This window comes from Diorhabda sublineata, chromosome 2 (assembly GCF_026230105.1).
Source record: "Diorhabda sublineata isolate icDioSubl1.1 chromosome 2, icDioSubl1.1, whole genome shotgun sequence".
Taxonomy (NCBI): Eukaryota; Metazoa; Arthropoda; class Insecta; order Coleoptera; family Chrysomelidae; genus Diorhabda; species Diorhabda sublineata.
Window position 1 is genome coordinate 7,866,643 of NC_079475.1, and position 24,647 is coordinate 7,891,289.

General features: G+C 31.5%; 1 protein-coding gene across 1 annotated transcript in view; it reads left to right on the forward strand.

Moving 5' to 3' along the window:
* LOC130453255 (forkhead box protein L2-like) overlaps positions 1–24,647 on the forward strand; it is an 80,001-nt gene that overhangs the window by 26,458 nt on the left and 28,896 nt on the right. The window contains exon 2 of the mRNA XM_056792892.1: positions 1,950–2,049. Coding sequence (XP_056648870.1) covers positions 1,950–2,049 — 100 coding nt within the window. The remainder of the gene's footprint in view (positions 1–1,949; positions 2,050–24,647) is intronic.

Here is a 24,647-nt window from a genome sequence, read left to right on the forward strand (position 1 = left end):
ACTCTCCCGGTGCAACTCTCTGGATACACCACAGGACGATAAGAGTCTTTATCTGCTCCCTTTTGTAGTAACCTATTCCCATTTTGAAGGGCATGAAGCAGATCTTTATACGTACCACATGGTACACTCTTCAAATAAGCTGGTAACTAGCAGAATACAGATCCTGGATGTATATCGTTAGGTAAAAGGCCAATAGAGAAGAAGAAGAATACTTCATGATAAAAATAGTTGTTTATGTTTAAATACTAACGAAAACATCGTCTTTATATCGTTACTTGAATTAGATTGATAATAATAATAAGTTAGAAATAAATAATCACAATATAGATATATACATAAAAAAATATAAAGTGCATTTTGAATTTCTGAAACCGGAAACAAGAGGCGTTTCAAATTAATTTCTGGCCCGTTACTTGTCAACGCTCTACTAGTTTATAACTCTATTAATAATTCAAAATTTATTTTGGAAATATTAATGTTTTGACACTTTCTGTACACAATATTATTATACCACTTATTATGATTATCTGTTCATGTAAATATACGAAATTATCAATTATTATGTTGTAACTTTCACAATATTAATTAATAAATTGAATAGGATGTATCTCACACGAATTACGTTGAAATATGTGAAACTTAGCTGTTGTCCGATCAAAGCACGATTTGGATATGACGCAATCAGGTCACAAGTTGTTCCTCCAGGCAAAAATAGTTGGGGGTGTTAAATCACACGATCTAGGGTGCCAATTGTGATAATCGGAACGAGGAAGTACACGCCATTGAAATGTCTCATATTTGAAGTGTTACATTGACTCTATGGGATGTGGCACTGTCTTGTTGAAACCCACATCAATATTAACAACAGTTTCAAAATAGTATTGTCCAATTATATGCCCATAATACACACCAAACAGTGACACGTTATGGATGCATTTGTTTTTCGAGAATTACATTCTCAGAACTCCGGCAATCTTGGCGATCAACAAATCCATCAAAGCGAAAAATTGCATGTTGATCCTCAATAATCTATTCAACAAATTCTGTTTACTATGTGTTGTCATTAGGTTTGAGTTTCTTAGCTACATTGTGAGCGGCAAGAGGCTGTTAAACACATACAAAGGTCGATGTCCTTTGATAAGCCGATCAGGCGCTTTGGCTTGAACCCTTTGATGTTATTAGGCAAAATGTGAGGCTTGTCCATGTGTTTAAATAGCGCTCGTTTGAATGCTAGACATTCACAGATGACGTGGTCTGCGGTTTCATCCTCCTCCATGCACCAGCGTTACTCCGGATCGTTCGTGATGGCCATGGGGTCTTAGGTGACAGTATGTCTAATTAGTTGGAGCAGTTTTGTTTGGTGTGAGACGCACAAGGTGCATCTACTTTTTTTCCTCGTAATCTACTTTCAAAATACTAATTTTAATTGATATATTTACACCATATAATCAACTCGTCAAAAAATCAGATCTCACTATGAAAATTTAAGAAAATTCCTGCTGTAGAGCTTCCCGTGGACCTCTGGGGCGCACCTGGACCACTTTGGAAAGAATTGCTTCGAAACAACGTGTTTTTTAGTTTAGTAAACAATATCATCATGTGAAGATGATTCAATGTTTTTCTTGGTGAAGTGGATTTATACACAATGCTTTTTACTCACATACGTAATTTATTTATTTTTATATTATTATTTTCATAACCATAAGTTGTGAACTAATACAAGTTATCGATTTGATATGGGTCTTTTATAACCATAAGTTGTATAAGACCCATATCAGACCGATAACGTGTATTACCTCAGGTACATATATGAAAATTATAAGAAATATTTAGATTATTTTGTAATATTATTTAAAATATCCGTAAGTTTTGCGTTAGATGTAACCACTAAACATTTAAGCCACTTTTTCTGCAGGAATATTTGACTAATGATTATTTTTCTGTTTCAGGACTTATTGGGATCAGATTTACACAAAATTAAATCTGAACCAGATGTCGTACCCTACAATAGTATTCTTCCTTCCCTCTCACTGTCTTTACACAATCATGGTAAGTTTTATGAAGGACTACTGACTCATAAACAACATATAGAGGGTATTCCGGAACTTGGACTATTATACAGTTCGCATCTATAAATCCTCTATTTGGATTTCGTATCTTGTAACGTATATTCTCCATCTTTCCATGATTCCTTATTCTCTCTTTCTCCTCTTCATTACCTGCTCTCAGTAAGTCAACTGTTATGCAGTCTTATCCTGTCTTCATTTTTTAAATCGTTTCTGTTATTTCTTCCTGTATTATATACTGTCTATTATCGTGTCCATTTAGGTTTAGCAGAACTGTTTCCTGTTTACTTCTCCTTCTGTTGTTCTTTCTTTTCCTTCCAACATATTGTTTCAAACATCGTCTCCATCTTTCCATGATTCCTTATTCTCCTGTTATAATTTGTTCATATTCGTGTTTCACATTCTGTAAAGTTGTCACTTCGCATTACTCCAAATAATATCTTTTGATATTCCTTGAAAGCAGTCTCCATTTTTCAACCCTCCTTCCTTTAATTATGCCGCGGGAAGCTTCAGGAATGCGTTCGACAATTTCACGTATAGTAACCTGATCTTGATCTTACGGACAAACTCATCCGAAATCGACGAGCTTCATCGTGAACCTCCGTGCGACGATCAGTAAAAGCACTGTGGCATTTGCGGACGTGAGGAACGGATATCTATTCCTCAGCATAAACCTCAGTCAAATGCCGATGGGTTTCTACAGGCGATAACTTCCTTGCTTGGGGAAATGGGATTACTGCTGGAAGTTTGCATTTGGAGTGAGCGGAGATCGATACTTTCATCTCTGTCGGCTGCCGAGCGAACTCGAATGGGCTCGAAAGTGGATGGAATCACTACGCGCGGTGCTGTTGTCAGATCAGCACCTTTACTCGATCCTATAGCTCATTGGAAACCTTAGTTTTGGTACAATCCTCGTACGTCGACTACTTTCACAAGTATGTTACACAAATTCAAAGTATGGTACATAAATTCGTGGATGTAATTGGCATGAATAATTTACTAAGAGAAACTTATTTATTTAAATGTAGTAGATTGATTGAAAAGTGTATTAAATAAACATACAGTAGTGTCTAGATATAAAGTAAACAAATTCCGATATGTTTTTTTAGAGAAACTACTTTTATCTTCGCCACTGATACAAAATGACATGCAAGAGCAGGTGCTGGATTGGTGTTAAGTTGTAGGTGTCTCAATAATCTCCAATTACTCTACGAGCACGTTTTACTAAGTAAAAGAGAGACTATCGAACAATTCGTGTGCACGTAGAAGTTGAATTTCATTCTTTAACACGCACGTACATACACAAACCCGTGTCGTCAGTTTTTTTTCTTCTTTTTGTCGCGAGCGCGACGGGCAAACGTGCCTTTAGAAGAATTGAAGGAACTCGATTTCTAGGTTAGATTTATTTCGGGTCAAAGATCTGATTATTCGTTCATTTACTTTGATGAATAAAACTAATTACTAAAGTACATTGTACTTCTATCATATAATTCATATTTCGGCGACAATCAAATTGATTTAGATATAGCAATTTGTTAAATGAATCTTAGATATCATAGATGTGAAAATTTACTCGAAATTCCGATTGTTAATTGATAAATCTTTTATTTCTTGAGAGTCACTTGTATTTTTAAGAATATAATAGAAAATTATGTTATCTCATTAACAATATATAACAATTTTTTTTTAATTACGTCCAGTTGTTTTGTGACAGCTACACACGAGGATTGGATATGGCTTTATTGCTTTTCCAGACGTAAAATACGTTGATTTCACCATTTATTTTTTTATCTGTGGGAATAAGAAGAAATAATTGGGTACCAAACAAGGACTGTGCATCACCCGTCAATTCGATGTTTTGACTGTTAGTTTGAACTGATTTGTAAAAGCTCGTATTGTCGTGGTGGAATGTGATTTGTCTTCTGCGATTGGTTTCCCTGATGTTGTCGAACACTTCTGGCAAAAAAATGCTGGTGTACCATTCAGAATTGACCGTTCTAAGTTGCTCGGAACGGTGGTGACATGTCCAGTTATTCCGAAGAACCTTGTGCGCGAACAACGTTTGTTGGATTTGGACCCATACAGTCTATTATTGTTTAGTTTCGGGTTGATATGTATAGATCCATGATTCGTCGCCTGTCATGATCTTATAGACGCCTTTTGAAGCACTGCGATTGAATTTTTTTCAGCGTTTATTTGCACCAACCGACGCCAGCTTTTTTTAAAGCGATTGTCAAATTATGGGGTATCTAACGCGAACAAATATTTTCGATAGCCAAACGACCTTCACGAAATTCATTCTTTATCGAAGCGGGACTACGATTCAATTAGAAAAACCAGCAAAACACTGTAGCTCGAGATAGTGCTTCTGCTTCATCACCAAAAGTCAAAGCGAATTGATCGGTACATTACTATTGATTCAATCCACGTCTAAAATCATAGAAAATCATCGCACGATCCAATTCCATTTTTTGACGAATATTAATGTTTCATTTATCTGTAAACAACTTAAACAGCAACCCTATATTTCAGTTCTGACATGATGTACGTGTCTTTTTTTGAATAAATTCATTTAGACGACTGGACTGTCTCATTAATGCATTCAACTAACTTATATCTTCAGGAATTTTCTTACATTAAAAAATTGTTTTAACAACCCTAATAGTTTTTGTTATGTTACACGTTGGGTGTAACAGAACGTAAGGTTTACAAGAGAGTAGACTTTAGTTATTCAAGTCTCATCTATTAATTCAAGTTAGACAAAAATTACTCTTTGATCGAATTATATGATCAGATTGTAACATTAATAAATTCATAAAGAAAACGTTGCAGTTGAAGCATTACATCAAATTAATAAAGCAACTAAAGATCATCATTGCGTTGCTTTAAAGCAAGCGTTAAATTGAATCGAGAAATTCTTATCATTTACAAAAGTCGATTCATCTATCCGGAGAAACAGTGTATCAGAGTTGTTTGAAAAGTTTCCTTTGCAACAAAATTTTTTTTTCCAGAAATTCTAAAAATGTTGCTACAAAATCGTTATTCTTAGTTTTCCAGTTTTCCATTTTATTTTCATTTTAACCATGCTATTAGTTTCTTCCCATTAATAATGTTAAAACTTAATTCTGAGGCCTTTTCAGGTGTGAGGCATCTGGAGTTGAGCCATTACATAGGCTCCTTATTTCACAACAGTTTCCATTTTTTTTCCTATTCTATGTCTTTTGTTTTATTTCCTGCCATCTTATTCCTCGATTTTCCCCTGACATCTCAATGTCTGTCCAGCTCCTCCTCGGTCTTCCTTTTTTCATAAGTTCGTGCTTCATATATCTTCCGTATTCATCATTCCTCTCCCTTTATCATAATATGGCCAAACCATCTTAATTTTCCTTCTTCTATTTTATTTGATTTTCCAATTCTTCTTAGAAATCTCATTTCTGTACTTTATATTTTGTTTCAGTAAAAATGTCCACGTATTTTTTTTTAGCTGGAAACTCAGTTTTAATTTTACTGAATAATTTTCCAGCTAATCAAGCTTTCCCGTTTATCTTTTGTTCCAATATTCCATCTTGTGTTAGTGTGATTCCAAGGTACTTAAAGCTTTTAACATGCTTTATATTTGATTCTTCTAATTTTATCTTATGTATTTTCTCCTTTTCAATGTCTTCCATTTTCCAATGTCCGACTTTATACTATTTAATTTGTCTCTTTGTTCTTTTCATTCCTTCATCTAACACTAGGGTAAATAATGATGGGCTTAGTATACATCCTTGCTTCACACCTTTTGTCGTTTCCAATCTATTTGATCTTATTGCCTTATTCTGACATAACTCTTCGTCGGTTCTCCGTTTATTAGTTTTTCTTTTTTATCTCTGTGTACTAGAATTATTCATAAGTCATTTCTATTGACTCGGTCTAATGCTTTTTCAAAATCTATGTTGTGAGTCTTCTATAGTTTTTTCTGGATCGTCTATTAGTGTATTTTCTATTATTCTCTTATATACTGGGTGTTTCTAAATTCATGCGACAAAATTCAGTAGGCGATTGCTTGTATGGAATTAAGATCGGTCTCTCCTATAACAAAATTTCCTCAGCCCACCCCTATTCCGAGATATAGCCCTTAAAATGTGGTGACTAAAACCCTTTACCTGGAGACCTAAACGATTTAGATTTTGTGAATTGTTAACAGACGAAGTTAGACAAAATCCTCAAGTTTTAAATAGTGTATTGTTTACGAACGAGACACATTTTAGCAGTATCCCCATGAAATTATAGAGCATCATTTTAAAAATGTTTTTTCAGTGAACGTATGAATTGGTAGGGAATAACTTAATTGGGCTACATTTTCTGTCTAAGCTATTGAATGGAATATCACCACACCAGTTTTTTCGAAAATTATCCGAGCCTCAGCATTGGCCTCCTCGATATCCAGAGTTAAATGATTGTGATTTCGGTTTATGGGGGTTACTTTGAATCTTACCATATACTTAAATACGTAAGACTCAAATCTTTGAACGTGGCTAGAGGTGGTTATCGTATTACATTTTGTATGTTTACTGTTTTCTACTCAATTCATTAAAAAAATCATAAATTGTGGTGTATTTTTTCCGTCCAGTTATTGATTGTGGGAAAAAATTTGAGAATAAAAAATATTGGTAATTTTATATTTGCGCGGTCCCTTCGTTTTTTGGCTCTAGAAAAAGCATCCGGTTTCGATGTTTTTTTTCTAAATTTTCGTTTTTACGGCGGATTGGTACCTACACAAAAAACGAACAAAAACGAAAAACGATTGAAAAAATTGAAAAAAAAGTTATTCTATTTTTTGTTTAAAATACAAATAAATGATATTTTTTTGCCATTAAACATGAAAATATCAAATTTTGAAGTCATAAATATTATTTTAAGTAACTTAACATTCAAGAATCATCAGTTGTATATGATTTTTTTTGCAAATATTCTTTTTTTTGTGTAGACCAAAGAAATAAGTATTTTTGACTATATAAATTTATATATAACATAAATTTTATGTACCATTATTAACAATAAAAGTTGATTTTGTAAGAAATTAATAAACAAAAATAATTATGTGATTTTTATTTTTCTAAATATTTGTTTTTTTTTAGATTTTTAGATTTTTAGATTAAGATTAACAAAAAAGCATATGAACTTCGTTTGATGCTTGGCACAAAAGTTATGAATGATTCTATCTCAAGAAGTGCATTTATGACCACATTTAAAGTCATAAAACCATATAAAATCTTTAAGTGAGATATTTCCTATATTTTTTCACATAAATTCGGTATAAGAACGAAGATTTTAAAAAAAATTCGTCGAAATCAGATGATTTTTTGATTTTCTAGACCGTTTATGAAAAATGAAAACCATATGAAATCTTTAAGTAACATAAAAAATGGATAAACAAACATTTTTCAATTTTCCTTGCCAAAATGTTTGTTTTTTTTATTGTATATGAATTGCGTTTGATGTTTTATAAAAAAGTTATAGTTAAAGTCATAAAACTATATGAAATCTCTAGGTGAGATATTTCCTATATTTTTTTTCATAAATCCACCGGATACACAAATTAAAAAAAATTAAGCGAAATCGGATGATTTTTCGATTTTCTAAAGCCAAAAAACGAGGGAACTGCGAAAGTATAAAATTATCAAAATATTTTCAAATAAAACAAGGATTGCAAGTTATAATCTAATCGCATAGAGCTTCATCTTGAACAAGAGGTTTTAATATGAAATATAGTAAGGGTTGTTAATCTCACCCCCGTATAATGTAACAGGAATATTTAGAAAAGACCCTTTGCGAATGCGCTAAAATTACAAAGTTTCAAGTTTCTAGCTTCACTAAAATTTTAGAAAAAAAAAATTAAATTTAATCACTAAATTCAAAATATCCCGAAAAGGGGTGGACTGAGGACATTTTGTTTCAGGAAAAACCCATCTTAATTTCATACGAGCAATTATCCGAATTTTGTCGCAAGAATTTAGTAACACCCTGTATATTGCTAACTGTGATTATTAAGGTGATTTCTTTATAATCGTTACAGTTTCTTGGGTCTACTTTCTTTTATTATTGAAATTATACACAAATATATAGAATTTCAGTATTTTTTAGATCCGTTTGCACATTTGTAACCTGTTTGTAAGTAAGTGCCAAAAGTAATTTACATCGTTCTTGTTAAGGTCGCATATTAAAATTAATATCGTTCCAGATGATCGATGTTTCGTATTTGTTAAATGTTAACGATCCGCGACTAGAGAAAATCATAATTATGTTACATTCTTCTCAAATTCAAATTAGAATTAACGTGTATAAATAATTTAGGTCAATAGCTCGTTATAGAAGGCATTACACGTCTTTTTGAAAACACTTGCGTAAATGAGCGAATATTGTAATTATCAGCCTCCTCTTTGATCTTCCATTTTCTTCTACCTTCCATGAGAGATGACAATTTTATGTATCTCTAAGACTTTTGTTTATAATTCCGAAACTCCTGAAACTTTTCTATTTGATAGCAGCAAATATAACGATTTTTATCACAAAAGATGTTTCAACACAATTTTTATACAAGGTGCAAGTGAGAACAATGACAGAAATTGAACAAATGATTTCGTTTTAGATTTATTATATCTTTTTCTTCAATTTGCTTCGTGGTTTGAAAAGAAATTGCTTTCTCATCATGACAACGCATTTTTTTCACACCTCTATGGTCACCATGGCTAAACTTGCCCTGAGAATTGGTTGAACACCCACCGTATTCATCAGATCTGGCACTCAGTGACTTTTTCGGTTATCCTAACCTAAAAGTTTCACTTGCAGGAAAGCGATTTTCATCAGACGATGACGTAAGCGCTTTATTAGATCCTTTTCTTCAATTTTGAGAAGGGGATATTGAGGTTGCAAAATAATAGTAGAAGAAGAACCTACTAACAGCACTACTCTTTTGGACCTTCTAGAGTATTATGGCATCCGAAGATGGTTTGAATCTAACCTTGAATGTTTAAAACAATTGGTACAAGCTAATGGTGAAGTTTCAAGTAAATTACCATTTGGTAGTGGTTTAGTTTTAGGTCTAAATATTTTTTTGGTATTAATTAATTCATTTTATTCGCAAATGATACCAGTTTCACCTGGAGTGGTCCAAATATACAAGCTTTATATTCTATCATGGGCAAAGATCTCATTACTATTAAATCCTGGTCTTAAACGAACGGTCTCTGTTTAAACACTGAGAAAACTTTAGTCCTTTCTTGTTATGTTTGACAAAAATCCACTCTAACCGGTAGATCGTCCGGCAAGAGCTCTTGGATTCGTCTGTAATGATAAGGATGTAGCTGTTGCTCTTTAAATATCCTCCAAGTACTTGAAGAAGACGTATTTGTTTGTCTTGCCATATTCCATACGTTTACTGTTGAATTTTGATCAAGTAAATCTAAAATCATATTTTCTTTATTGATGGTTCTTGTTGTTCTTGGCCTAACAGAATTTATTATTCGTATTACGTAAGAAAGAAGAAGAAAGCGTTTATGCATCTCAGAAATTATATTAAATAATTACCAACAACTAATTAAGATGTTTTGTTCAAACAAGAACCTGTTTTAAGGAATTTACCGTATGTATGGTGATTAGTTTGCAAATTACCTAGTTAATGTGAGAATTGCATCAATTTTTTAGCCAGATAATCTGCAGAATACATTGTTAATCTGCACAGTAACTGGTTTATGCAAATTAACGTTAACAATTATGGTTATGAGGTAAAATGAAATCTGAGCTCGTAGGAAACGGTATAAATAAATATAATTTCAAAATTAATTTAAATTGTCTCGATTTGTTGATGATATTAATATGAAAATCACTATTGAATTCTAAAAATAACTATTCAGATTAGAGCCGATCGTTGGTTGGAAGATTCAATGTTTCGCAATAATGAATAAAAAGGACAAGAACATCGCATGCCCAGCTTGTTTACTATAAAATCAGTTATTATATAAATAATATTTTGCGCCTTCAGTTACAGTTTACTAAATTGTAAACACGTTTCGAAACGATAATTTGACCTAATTTAATTTTGAATTTTTAATTTAAATCAAAATTTCCTCGTCAGCGATTCAAATTATACAGAGGGCGTTTCGTAAGTAATGTCGATTTTCACATGTGGAAATTTCTACGCCTCAATTGTAGTAGATTAGTCTAAAAATCTATGAAAAGTTCCATTGCTTTACTTTCTTTCAATAATTTTCTCTTTGTTCATATTGACGACGTTAAGATATTATTGGAAATAAAAGTTTAAAGTAGCCGTAGCAACTAGGATGACATGGGGAATTGAAGGGGAATACAAGAAATTAATGATTTTCGATTAATTATACATGGTGCTGCTTACTTAAAAAACAGAGTTTTCCTGGCTATTTATAAGGTTTCAATTTTATATTGACAGACACACACAGTTATGATACAGTCTGTTAATTAACTTCTGATGAACTATATTTTTTGTTTTGGGAATTTTGTGGTGCGTAAATAAACTCGGATGACGGTTTTCCGACGTATAATTGTCCATGCGTGAAACAGGGAAATTCCAAATTGAATCCGCAAACTTTCAGCGACGGGCCTTGCGATTTATTTCTGGTCATCGCAATTGCCGGAAATTGCAAACGTTTAAAATCGAATGGTAAATCAGCGGTATAAGCGGGATCAAGACATCCTCTTCTTTATATTTTCCATTTATGATTGTTGCCTCAATGACGTTATTCATCACCTTTTTCAGTCTTGTTCCATTGCACAGTCGAGGTTGATTAATGTTACGCACTATGCTGACAACTGATCCTACTTTTAACAGCAAATTTTTGATCCAGGCAATTCCAGTGAATTTGAAAACTCCGAGGGATAGTTGACTACGTCTTCTTGATTCATAACGGTGTCACTGATGTGAAGGAAACCAACTGTCCCGGAAGAAAATTTTGAATGGTCGCGTTGAGATCCGCGACATTTTTATTTTTCGCCGCCAATACCCAGCCAATTATGGATATTGAACTGTTGTGCTATATCTGGGAAAACTCGCTGAATAAGCTCCTTTGTTGAGTCTGTGATGTGACAGAATGTGGGTAATGTGATGAATTATTTCCAATGTCTAATAACTGCTTCACAAATACATTTGCAGTTTCATCTTTTTGCCAAAATACTCGGATGTTAGCATTATCACAAAAGACCAACAAAAAAGATCACATAACTTGAAATGTCACTATCACAAAGGATTATTGTAAGTAAAGTTCTCGCGCACTTAGCGAGGTATCGATCGAGGATGGATCGACATATTAGTTGGTTGTCAAATATTTTGGTTGCGTTCAGGAATTTAATTTGTGATAAAACTCAAGATTTATCAATCTACATATAGTTGGAGGTCAAATGTCAAATATTATTGTTGCGTTCAGGAATTTAATTTGTGACAAAACTCAAGATTTATCAATCTACATATAGTTGGATGTCAAATTTCAAATAATGGTTGCGTTCAGGAATTTAATTTTTAACAAAACTCAAGATTTATCAATCCACATATAGTTGGTTGTCAAATGTCAGAAATTTAATCTGTGATAAAACTCAAGATTTATCAATCCACATATAGTTGGTTGTAAAATGTCAGAAATTTAATCTGTGATAAAACTCAAGATTTATCAATCTACATATAGTTGATTCTCAAATGTCAAATATTATTGTTGCGTTCAGGAATTTAATTTGTGACAAAACTCAAGATTTATCAATCTACATATAGTTGGATGTCAAATTTCAAATAATGGTTGCGTTCAGGAATTTAATTTTTGACAAAACTCAAGATTTATCAATCCACATATAGTTGGTTGTCAAATGTCAGAAATTTAATCTGTGATAAAACTCAAGATTTATCAATCCACATATAGTTGGTTGTAAAATGTCAGAAATTTAATCTGTGATAAAACTCAAGATTTATCAATCTACATATAGTTGATTCTCAAATGTCAAATATTATGGTTGCGTTCTGGAATGTACTTTGTGACAATACTCAAGATTTATCAATCTACATATAGTTGGATGTCAAATTTCAAATAATGGTTGCGTTCAGGAATTTAATTTTTGACAAAACTCAAGATTTATCAATCCACATATAGTTGGTTGTCAAATGTCAGAAATTTAATCTGTGATAAAACTCAAGATTTATCAATCCACATATAGTTGGTTGTAAAATGTCAGAAATTTAATCTGTGATAAAACTCAAGATTTATCAATCTACATATAGTTGATTCTCAAATGTCAAATATTATTGTTGCGTTCAGGAATTTAATTTGTGACAAAACTCAAGATTTATCAATCTACATATAGTTGGATGTCAAATTTCAAATAATGGTTGCGTTCAGGAATTTAATTTTTGACAAAACTCAAGATTTATCAATCCACATATAGTTGGTTGTCAAATGTCAGAAATTTAATCTGTGATAAAACTCAAGATTTATCAATCCACATATAGTTGGTTGTAAAATGTCAGAAATTTAATCTGTGATAAAACTCAAGATTTATCAATCTACATATAGTTGATTCTCAAATGTCAAATATTATGGTTGCGTTCTGGAATGTACTTTGTGACAATACTCAAGATTTATCAATCTACATATAGTTGGATGTCAAATTTCAAATAATGGTTGCGTTCAGGAATTTAATTTTTGACAAAACTCAAGATTTATCAATCCACATATAGTTGGTTGTCAAATGTCAGAAATTTAATCTGTGATAAAACTCAAGATTTATCAATCCACATATAGTTGGTTGTAAAATGTCAGAAATTTAATCTGTGATAAAACTCAAGATTTATCAATCTACATATAGTTGATTCTCAAATGTCAAATATTATGGTTGCGTTCTGGAATGTACTTTGTGACAATACTCAAGATTTATCAATCCACATATAGTTGGTTGTCAAATGTCAAATATTATGGTTGCGTTCAGAAATTAAATTTGTGATAAAACATCAACGAAAATCAAAATTGTTATTTTTATTTAATTCCGAGTATTTTGATATTTATTCACCTTTTAAACCTTCTCTGGACTTCCACAAATAATTCAACACCAAAATTAGCCAAATCTGTCTAGTCTTTCTCGAGTTTTAGCGAGACTAACATATGATTACATAGAAAAAGGAACACAGAAAGCATATGAAGAGAAGATAAGAATAATTATAAACCTAAAAAAATCATTCAAGAGTGATTCAAGAGAAACAATTCATGAAATTAACACCGTGAAATAATTTCGTAAGAAGGAAGCCTAAATCTCATCAAAGACTTCTTGGAAAATTATTAACGATATAAACATTTTGAGATGTAGTAAAGACCATCGACTTATTTATCACCAAGATGGATGAGAATATTAAGAGATATACTAGAACAGTCACGTCAAAGATACGGCCCGCGGGCCGCTTCCGGCCCTCGGGCCGTATCAATAAGGCCCGCGATCGCAATGTGAACAGAAAGATGAATCATGTTTTTTAGAGCTTTTAGACTTCATTAGTTTCCTCTACGAATGTTTTATAACTTTGGTATCAAATATCAAAAGTATATAAAAGATACAAAATGATAATTATTAAGATATAAATAGATTAAACCGAAATAGAACATGTTAAAACTCGAAAATACTCAAAAATTGTCTCAAAAACTGTTGAATAAGTTGGAAATATTTTCAAATGAAGTGCCAGATAATGTTATAACAATATTGTCATATAAAAATTTCAATAATATTAATTAGCAGTCAAATGTAATTTATTACATCGAAGATGATCTCGAAATAAAAACACTTCACAGACAAATACGAGAGCAGTAGCAATTTGTGTTTGTAAACGATATAGTCCAGTCATATTTGGGTTTCCTTTTGAAATAAAACAAAACTAGATGAAATTTTATATAGTGACGTTTGAAACTGGTTTTGAAGTTTGGAAAATCTGATCTGACATCCACAGTGAGTATCATGGAAGTGTACGGTGACGAAAAAATGAGAAGATAACATGTAGAACGAAATTTGACATCATCATTTCATCTCCACAAGCACTATGAAAGGAATTTGTTCTCTTAAAGTTACGAAAATAATATTATGGGACTCATATGGTGTTATTATCCTCATCTATTACCTGGAACGAGGTCAAACCATAACGAAAATGTTATTATTATTATATTTAATGTCTGTTGACTTTAAACAAGCTTATGACTCTATTTCAAGATTGAAATTGATTCATTTTGGAGCTACACAAATTTAGTTGACATCATAAGACTTATCTTTGAAAAAATATAATCGACAGAAGAAATTTTTCCAAAAATATTATTTCAAAACAAGCATTGAAACAGGGATACTATTTATCTATGGATTTATTCGATTTAGAAACAATTAACAATGTGAATGATGAAACCGGTGAAATTAAATTAGATGAGAGGGTTTCTAAAAGAAGACAGAACAGCATGAGTTGGTTACAATCGATTAATGAGAATATACAAGGTGATGATAAACAGTAATGGATACTGGTACAAAATATTGAGAATGACGTTAAAATGTGGTTGAAAAAAATACTCAAAGAAAATTTTGGAGGCAAAAAACTAGAAGATGGGTCAAGAAGAAGGGAAAGCTTAGGGATAACCAAAATATAAAGCCACAAAGAATAAGATGATTGCAATCGATCAATAAGCAGAGATATGAATATACAAGATGATGATAAAAAGTAATGAATTCTGCCACAAAAGATTGAGAATAATTTTTTGAAAACAAGAAAATAGAAGAAGGTTCAAAAAAGGGAAAGCTTGAGAATAACCGGAGTATGAAGCAACAGAGAATAAAATGATTGGGACATGTGAGTGGAAGGCAGTAATGACAGAAGAGCTTTGGAACATATAATGAGCAAGACAAACCTGCAAATTATGACCAGTTAAATAAGAGAGCTCCATAAAACATTTCCGATCTAGCAAAGTAATATTATTATCAAAATAGACGTTTATACATAAAAATTTGAAGTTAGGAAACAGGAAGAGTCGTTGGAGGCCAGATCTGGTAAATAACAGCGTTCGGAAAGAAACTTTGTGGAAGCTTCGTTTGCAAAAAAGACTTGTACCTGAAAACATATCTAAATATTACATTCACATTGCTGATATTAGTACGTACGTTCATTTCACTACAAAAATATTTAACATACCAAACTAAATATAACCAAAAATAACAAAAAAAAAAAAAAAGATAACACATCCGAAGACAGATAAATCTGCGAGCTTGAAAAGTGGTGTTAAAAAGCAATTAAGGGTATAAACACCATCTGTAAACCCGAACTTAGTCTTCCTAAATCAAAATAATAAATAACGAGGTGGTAATTCTCTCGAGAATTCTTAAACGTCACAATTCCTGAGTAAATCATTTCATTTCTTGCCATTTTTTATTTTTCACACGTTCACCGAATGTTTTATAAATATACCTACATGGTGACATCAAAGAGAAGCTATTTGCAAATAACTTTTCGTAACGTAAAATAAGGTTTCGAAGTAATTTGTTAGTCTTTAATGTATTTAAACAGTACTTTTGTTAGATGTTCAACCTGAAAATTATATGCTGAAATGAATTCATTTTACGACTTTTTGTGTAAAAATTAATCCGTTAATATTATTTGTCTGTTATGATATATGATACTAGTTCTCCCAATATCAATTGCAGATTATAAAAACCCTCTCCAACAATTTTGTTTGATCTACCATACGCGTAGTTGCCTCATTTTATAAATAAATATATAAATTTATTATTTTTATAAATACTTTTGAAAATATGTAGATTTTATACGAGTTAAAAGGCAATCGAATCATTATAACTTGCTACAACTGAATATTAAATTACAAAACGTAAATAGACGTGTTAGATGTATCTGCCTGTAAGGAAGTTTGGTTTAAACAGGATACCAGACGTGAACTGAGCTTTTTTTGTACCCCATTCGTCTATTAGAAATTCGGTAGTCTTTTATCTGACGCAAATAATCTTGTCGCTATCGAACTATCCTTGACAATTCGGTTATTGCTATCCGTTTATTCAGTTTTTTGTATTTAAAACCTTTTACTATATTACTTCCAATGTCACAACCCTATTCTTCTTAATATTGTTCTACGTAGAAAATCTTGAGTAGCTTTGTCAACTAATTTCAGTTTTTCTTTACATTTTTTTCGGTTCTGTGGATGATCCACAGCAACGCCTTTCATGACTACTAGAATTAATGGAAAATTTATTTACTCTAGTTAAAGCAGCAATTCTTATTATGATTGCATTAGCAGATTGCTGAATATTTTCCTTTTCTTTTCACAATTTTTTAATCGCTGATGATACCAGAGGAACCTGGAGTAATCCAGATATACAAGATCTATATTCGACCAAGGCAATGATCTCATAACTATTAAGTCCTGGTCTGACGCAAACGGTTTAAACACTGAGAAAACTTTAGTTTTATCATTTAAAACCTCTAAAGCTCAACGATAACATGTCAAATTCGATCAATTTGGTCTATATATTGACGGTGTCCTTCAATGGTCTGTACATACAGAAAACCTGACAAAAAAATTATCCTTTGCTTGATTTGCCATTAAATCTGTATCTGAACAATTCGATTTTCATACTGGTTTAAACAACTTAATACTCGTTATTCGAATCGCGTCTTCTGGTTTGCCTTTCTGGGGGTCTTGTAATTTGCACATCTTCGATTCTATCTTCAAATTACAAAAAGGAGCTTTTCGTTGTATTTATGATTTGAGTAGTACAACGCATTGCGAATTCTATTTTAAAAAACACAAAATTCTAACTCTCCCCGCTCTTTTCATTTTAGAATCTGCTTGTTTGCTTCAGAAATACTTCCACAACTTAACTGGAAGAACCATGCATACCTACCCTACTATAACAAAGAAGTTGGACATTTACTTGACTATACCTACTTCTAATCTGCTGAAAAATTCTATTATTTGCAGTGCAAAAAATTATTCAATCAGCTACATTCTGAAATAAAAATGGCAAACACTTTTGATAAGTTTCGAAGTTGTTTGACAAAGGCATTTCTGCTTGAAAGATCTTATTATTCTGTGGCTGAACGAGAAGAAAACCAATTGAAATGATGAAAAGAATAACGCAATGGATCCCATTGTGGCTAAGGAGAAGAGACAGGTCGACAAAAACTTGGAGAAACGAAATAGAGGAGGATATAAGGGCACTCAATATAGAAAACTGGAGAGCAAAATGCCGGAACCAAAAAGAATGGAAAATAATAACAAAAGTAGCCCAAACAATCGACACACTATAAGGAAAACAAAAATTAGAAAACTAGGAGTAATCCACCTAAAAAAAAAAAGGATTTAAAGTGCCAAATAGCCATAATCCATAGCCATAGCCAAATAAATAGCCATAATCCACATGGAATTGAAAGGCTTGATGATGATGATGATGATATCGTGTAATATAAAATTATGTAGCTTGGTCCATAAAATTGTAAAACTTCACTAGTGACAATAAAGCTTCTCTCTCTCTAAATCATTGCTCTAGTTGTTCAAACTTAAAATTGTCCAAAGTGAGCGATTTAGTGTAAAAGATAATAGTTTAATTGGTGAAATTACTGAAAGTTTAAAATTATATCAACGACTTACGGGAACGTCATACCAAGTTTCATAAACAACATCTCAATAATTTCGGTATCATCAATATCATATTTCAATTCTAGTCTAGATTAGATGTAAGTACAAGCGGAAGTAGAGCTGTTTATTAATTAGCGGGGATCACTTCGTTATTTTCATTCGGCTGTTATCCTCGAGGCAAACAGATCCATTTCATTTGTCGTTATCTCGTGTTCAAATTAGGGAGGATACCATATCTGAAATGTAAGGTTAATTTACCTGTTTTTTGTGATGCTTAATTGGTTTAATTGAATAATTAGTTGTATTGGGAGTGATTCCCTTCCAGGCATAATTCGATACACTTTTTTTAGTATGCAGAATGGGATTTTTAAGATAAATTGCAATTTTTTAGACGGATATCATGGAATAGATAATTACACTGTTACTTCTCATTATTATGCAAGATTATTATACGAGGATTATTCTAGTAGTTGGCCCAACAAAGAAAACAGAAAAATTTTGCGGTTTTCAATAAGTTTGATAACCTTTTTATAATAAGAATTGTCAAGCTCTTCAAAATAGCCATTAACTGCCGACATCACCTATTTTTTGACAACAAGAACCATTTTCTCAAGCCTGGGAACAGAAAATAATCCGAGAAGGCTGAATCTGGCGAATAAGGTGCATGAGATAGCAATTCAAGCTTTATTTCAAACATTACTAGGTTTTGCATTGTCTTGATGAAACAATACTTTCTACTTAGTCAAATATGGTCGTTTTTGCTTGATTTCTTCGCTCTCAAAAGTTGCAATAAGTTCGCGGTTGATAGTTTTTACTTTTTCAAAATAGTCATTGAAATTTATTCCACGCGCATCACAAAAGATCGACGCCTACCGATGGAATGGTCCTTGCCTTCTTTTGGAGCCGATTCTCCCTTTTCAGTCCATTGTTTTGATTGTTCTTCTGTTTTGGAAGTGTTGGAACCACGTTTGAAACATGGTTATGCTACTACGCATAAATACGGCATTATGTTTGTGAAACATCACCAAACACTCGATGGAAACATCTTCACAACGCTGTTTTTGTTCCATGGTGAGCAAAGCACCTATCCTACACACAGCTTTCTCATGTCAAAATTTTTAGTTAATAAGCGATGTTCCGCACTTTTTTAAATGCCCTATGTCTGCTAGCTCACGCACTTTCAGTTGATGATCATCCAGTACCACTTTTCTTCAACATTTCTGGAGTTGAACATTTCAATTCTGGTCTCGCAGTTCGTATTAATGGCTGTAAAAACCATTTACCTAAAAAGAAAGTTTTGTTCCATCAAGAATTAATGTTTGAATTTGTACCTTATGCACCCTATTGGTCAGATTTAGCTCATGCGGACTATTTCCTGTTACCAGAATTGAAAAAATGGTTCGATGGTCAAAGATTTTCCAACAGTGAAGAGGTGATGTCGGAAGTTAATGGTTATTTTGATGAGCTTGACGATTCTTATTATAGAAACTCTGGGAAAAGTGTATGGAGCTAGAAGGAGATAACGTTGGAAAATCAATATATTATCTACCAAAATTTTTGTGTTTTCTACGTTGGACCAGGTAGTTTTGAGACCATCCTCGTATACTACTGAGTAGACTTTAATTATTCAAGACTAATGTATTAATTTATAACAAAAATTACCCATTGATTAGATTATAATATAAAGAAATAGACTGTGGAGACATTTTATTTAAAATAAAGCATTAAAAGTTAGAAGTTCTTTGCAGCTTTCACTTTTCTTGTTTCCAAAAATATTACGACGGTCTTCTTCGAAAACTGTTTTTCTTTTTCAGCTTTAGTTAGCTTAATGTCAAAATTTGAGTTTTTAATCAGTATTTGGAGACCCACAAAGATCCTCTTCTTCAATAACGAATCGCTGATTCGAGGGAATTTTGTTTTAACGTATTAAAGTCTTATCATCCTTATTCCTAGCTTTGATCTGAAAGTTTCAATCTCTGATGATAAAAATTTAGTTATCGAAATGCGCTTCAGACAGTGTAATTGTGAGTGTTGGTGTAAACTGTTTACCTTCAGTCTCTGAAGACGATAACTTGGTTATCGAAACGCGCGTCAGATAATGTAATTGTGAGTGTTGGTGTAGTATTATTATAAACAATGTGCTCATATAAAAAATAATATTTTCTGTATACTATTCACATTCTACTGTCTCTTTGAGGTTAGTTTTTTTTTAATTATATAACATAAGATATAAAATTTTGTTTCTCTATGTCAGTTAAAAGTTAATTTCGATACATTTTATTGATTAATGAAAGAATTAAAAGTAACCGGTCGAGTTATCCGATGGATTTGGATGACCCTGAAGAGACTTATCAGAAAAAAGGAGGGTCAAAAGGTCAGCGGGACAAACAACTCCAGATACGTGACGTAAGTCTGTACGTCACGTATCAATAACTTAATATAATTATATATATTTCTAAATGAAAAAAAGGGTTGGTTTTGTATTGAGGGTAATATTTTAGTAGCTTCATAATTTTTTCAATACATACTCTGAATATCTATGAGACGATTACTAACCAAGCGAATTCTATAATATTGTTCTAGAAACAGAAAAGTCAGAATCGTATCTTGATGGTTTAAATAAATGAAATATTTTGAAAATATGGGTACTTTGAAAAACTTCAATTTCATCGGGAAAGAACTGGCTCAAACGAAGTCAGGAACATATTTGCATATCATGAAAAATTGATAATCTTCTGAAAATATCCAATAGATGAACATTCGACTTTTAATTAGGAAATTTCACAATTTATTGAAAGACCTTACTCAAATGAAAAAGTCAGAATTATTTTAATGACTACATTGAATAAAGTTGAAATGAAAAAACTCATAGCCACATTTTAGAAGTTTAAATAAAACTTACACTTTCGAAAATATCCTAAAAATCGATTGTTGCCTCAAAAATTTCTCATTTTTATATAAAGATTTCACTCAAATGAAGAAGTGAGAACTACATTTCGATGCTTCCAACATTTGTTGCTCTTCTGAAAATATAGAAACCTCAAAAAATCGATATTAAATTGAAAATGCTCTAACTTAGTCAAGAACTTTACTGAAATGGAGAGCTAACGCAAAATCGATTTTCAGCGTTTTTATATGTTCCAAAGCGTTTGGTTTCTTGAATATCTCAATATTTGAGTCACTTTTATCAAGTAAAAATCGATTTTTCAGAGTTTCCATATATTCAAAAGTGTTTTTTATTGTGATATTTAAAAATGTTGCCCTGGGCCCCTTGTTTTGGTACAATTCTATCCAAAACTAGGGCTTGTTTCAAATTCAATATAGTCCCACATCTCCTGAAACATATAGGTTCTCGAATATATAAAAATGTAGTTCTGAGCTTCCCATTCTAGTAAATTTTTGACAAAATTAAAGTTTTTCCAATTAAAAATTGATTCTACATTGTTTCCATATCTTAAGAAGAGTTTCTTCAAACTGTCAAAATCCAGTTTTGAGCTTTTTTTAGTGAAATCTCGACGAAATTATAGTTTTGTCAGTAAAAAATCATTCTTGCAACATTTTGATATCTTATGAACCATGTGGCTATTTGAAAGCTTCAAAATATGGCTAAGACGTTTTCAATTTAGTAAAGTATTGTCAAAATTACAGGTTTTTCTATCAATAATCGATAATATATAGAAATGTAGTTTTGAACTTCTCATTCTAGTAAATTTTTGACAAAATTAAAGTTTTTCCAATTAAAAATTGATTCTACATTGTTTCCATATCTTAAGAAGAGTTTCTTCAAACTGTCAAAATCCAGTTTTGAGCTTTTTTTAGTGAAATCTCGACGAAATTATAGTTTTGTCAGTAAAAAATCATTCTTGCAACATTTTGATATCTTATGAACCATGTGGCTATTTGAAAGCTTCAAAATATGGCTAAGACGTTTTCAATTTAGTAAAGTATTGTCAAAATTACAGGTTTTTCTATCAATAATCGATAATATATAGAAATGTAGTTTTGAACTTCTCATTCTAGTAAATTTTTGACAAAATTAAAGTTTTTCCAATTAAAAATTGATTCTACATTGTTTCCATATCTTAAGAAGAGTTTCTTCAAACTGTCAAAATCCAGTTTTGAGCTTTTTTTAGTGAAATCTCGACGAAATTATAGTTTTGTCAGTAAAAAATCATTCTTGCAACATTTTGATATCTTATGAACCATGTGGCTATTTGAAAGCTTCAAAATATGGCTAAGACGTTTTCAATTTAGTAAAGTATTGTCAAAATTACAGGTTTTTCTATCAATAATCGATAATATATAGAAATGTAGTTTTGAACTTCTCATTCTAGTAAATTTTTGACAAAATTAAAGTTTTTCCAATTAAAAATTGATTCTACATTGTTTCCATATCTTAAGAAGAGTTTCTTCAAACTGTCAAAATCCAGTTTTGAGCTTTTTTTAGTGAAATCTCGACGAAATTATAGTTTTGTCAGTAAAAAATCATTCTTGCAACATTTTGATATCTTATGAACCATGTGGCTATTTGAAAGCTTCAAAATATGGCTAAGACGTTTTCAATTTAGTAAAGTATTGTCAAAATTACAGGTTTTTCTATCAATAATCGATAATATATAGAAATGTAGTTTTGAACTTCTCATTCTAGTAAATTTTTGACAAAATTAAAGTTTTTCCAATTAAAAATTGATTCTACATTGTTTCCATATCTTAAGAAGAGTTTCTTCAAACTGTCAAAATCCAGTTTTGAGCTTTTTTTAGTGAAATCTCGACGAAATTATAGTTTTGTCAGTAAAAAATCATTCTTGCAACATTTTGATATCTTATGAACCATGTGGCTATTTGAAAGCTTCAAAATATGGCTAAGACGTTTTCAATTTAGTAAAGTATTGTCAAAATTACAGGTTTTTCTATCAATAATCGATAATATATAGAAATGTAGTTTTGAACTTCTCATTCTAGTAAATTTTTGACAAAATTAAAGTTTTTCCAATTAAAAATTGATTCTACATTGTTTCCATATCTTAAGAAGAGTTTCTTCAAACTGTCAAAATCCAGTTTTGAGCTTTTTTTAGTGAAATCTCGACGAAATTATAGTTTTGTCAGTAAAAAATCATTCTTGCAACATTTTGATATCTTATGAACCATGTGGCTATTTGAAAGCTTCAAAATATGGCTAAGACGTTTTCAATTTAGTAAAGTATTGTCAAAATTACAGGTTTTTCTATCAATAATCGATAATATATAGAAATGTAGTTTTGAACTTCTCATTCTAGTAAATTTTTGACAAAATTAAAGTTTTTCCAATTAAAAATTGATTCTACATTGTTTCCATATCTTAAGAAGAGTTTCTTCAAACTGTCAAAATCCAGTTTTGAGCTTTTTTTAGTGAAATCTCGACGAAATTATAGTTTTGTCAGTAAAAAATCATTCTTGCAACATTTTGATATCTTATGAACCATGTGGCTATTTGAAAGCTTCAAAATATGGCTAAGACGTTTTCAATTTAGTAAAGTATTGTCAAAATTACAGGTTTTTCTATCAATAATCGATAATATATAGAAATGTAGTTTTGAACTTCTCATTCTAGTAAATTTTTGACAAAATTAAAGTTTTTCCAATTAAAAATTGATTCTACATTGTTTCCATATCTTAAGAAGAGTTTCTTCAAACTGTCAAAATCTAGTTTTGAGCTTTTTTTAGTGAAATCTCGACGAAATTATAGTTTTGTCAGTAAAAAATCATTCTTGCAACATTTTGATATCTTATGAACCATGTGGCTATTTGAAAGCTTCAAAATATGGCTAAGACGTTTTCAATTTAGTAAAGTATTGTCAAAATTACAGGTTTTTCTATCAATAATCGATAATATATAGAAATGTAGTTCTGAACTTCTCATTCTAGTAAATTTTTGACAAAATTAAAGTTTTTCCAATAAAAAATTGATTCTACATTGTTTCCATATCTTAAGAAGAGTTTCTTCAAACTGTCAAAATCCAGATTTGAGCTTTTCTTAGTGAAATCTCAACTAAATTCCAGTTTTGTCAGTTAAAAATCAATCTTGCGATATTTTTATATCTTTTGAAGCACGTGGCTTTTTGAAAACGTCAAAATGTTGTTCGGAGCACTTCATTTTAGTGGAACATCGAAGAAACTACAATTTTTTAATTAAACATCGACTTTTCAAAGTTTCCATATATTCAAAAGTGTGTGCTTGAATATAATCTTTGAAAATTATGCCCTGTGCTCCTCATTTTACTAAAATTCTAGACGATTACTTGATTATCGAAACGCGCCTCAGACAGTGTAATTGTGAGTGTTGGTGTAAACTGTTTACCTTCAGTCTCTCAAGACGATAACTTGGTTAGGTTAGGTCGAAACGCGCGTCAGACATTGTAATTGTGAGTGTATAAAGATATATAAAGATTACCAACGATTCCAGAAACTCCAACGTAATTAGAAAATCGACAGTTACAACAAAGACGACATTAAAAGTCACAGATACCTCGGAAACATTCGGCCCATTTATGAGCAGAACCTAAGTTCAGTCGAATCATCATCATATGAGAAAGTTTCACATAACCATTAAATCTATTTGTCCTGGAAGCTGCATAAGCAATACTTATCAAATTTTTGTTCTTCTAATCACTGTTCATAATTCTTCTGGTTAGCAGAATCATAAGGTTCGCCTCCAATTGTAATTCCAGTTGTTTATAGTCACATACTAACTCATTTTTAGTTCACAATGGGTAAATAATATGCGATTTCTTCTAAGTACTAACGTCCCGTTGGTTATGAATATTTCTTGAATGTTTATTTTTTGCTGAAATACAAGAATACTCTGAACTGCAGAGAGGGCACTTCCAAGTTAGGGGAAACTTTGGTTTCCATAATATTAAAAGTTTTAAATAATAACTAGTTGAAA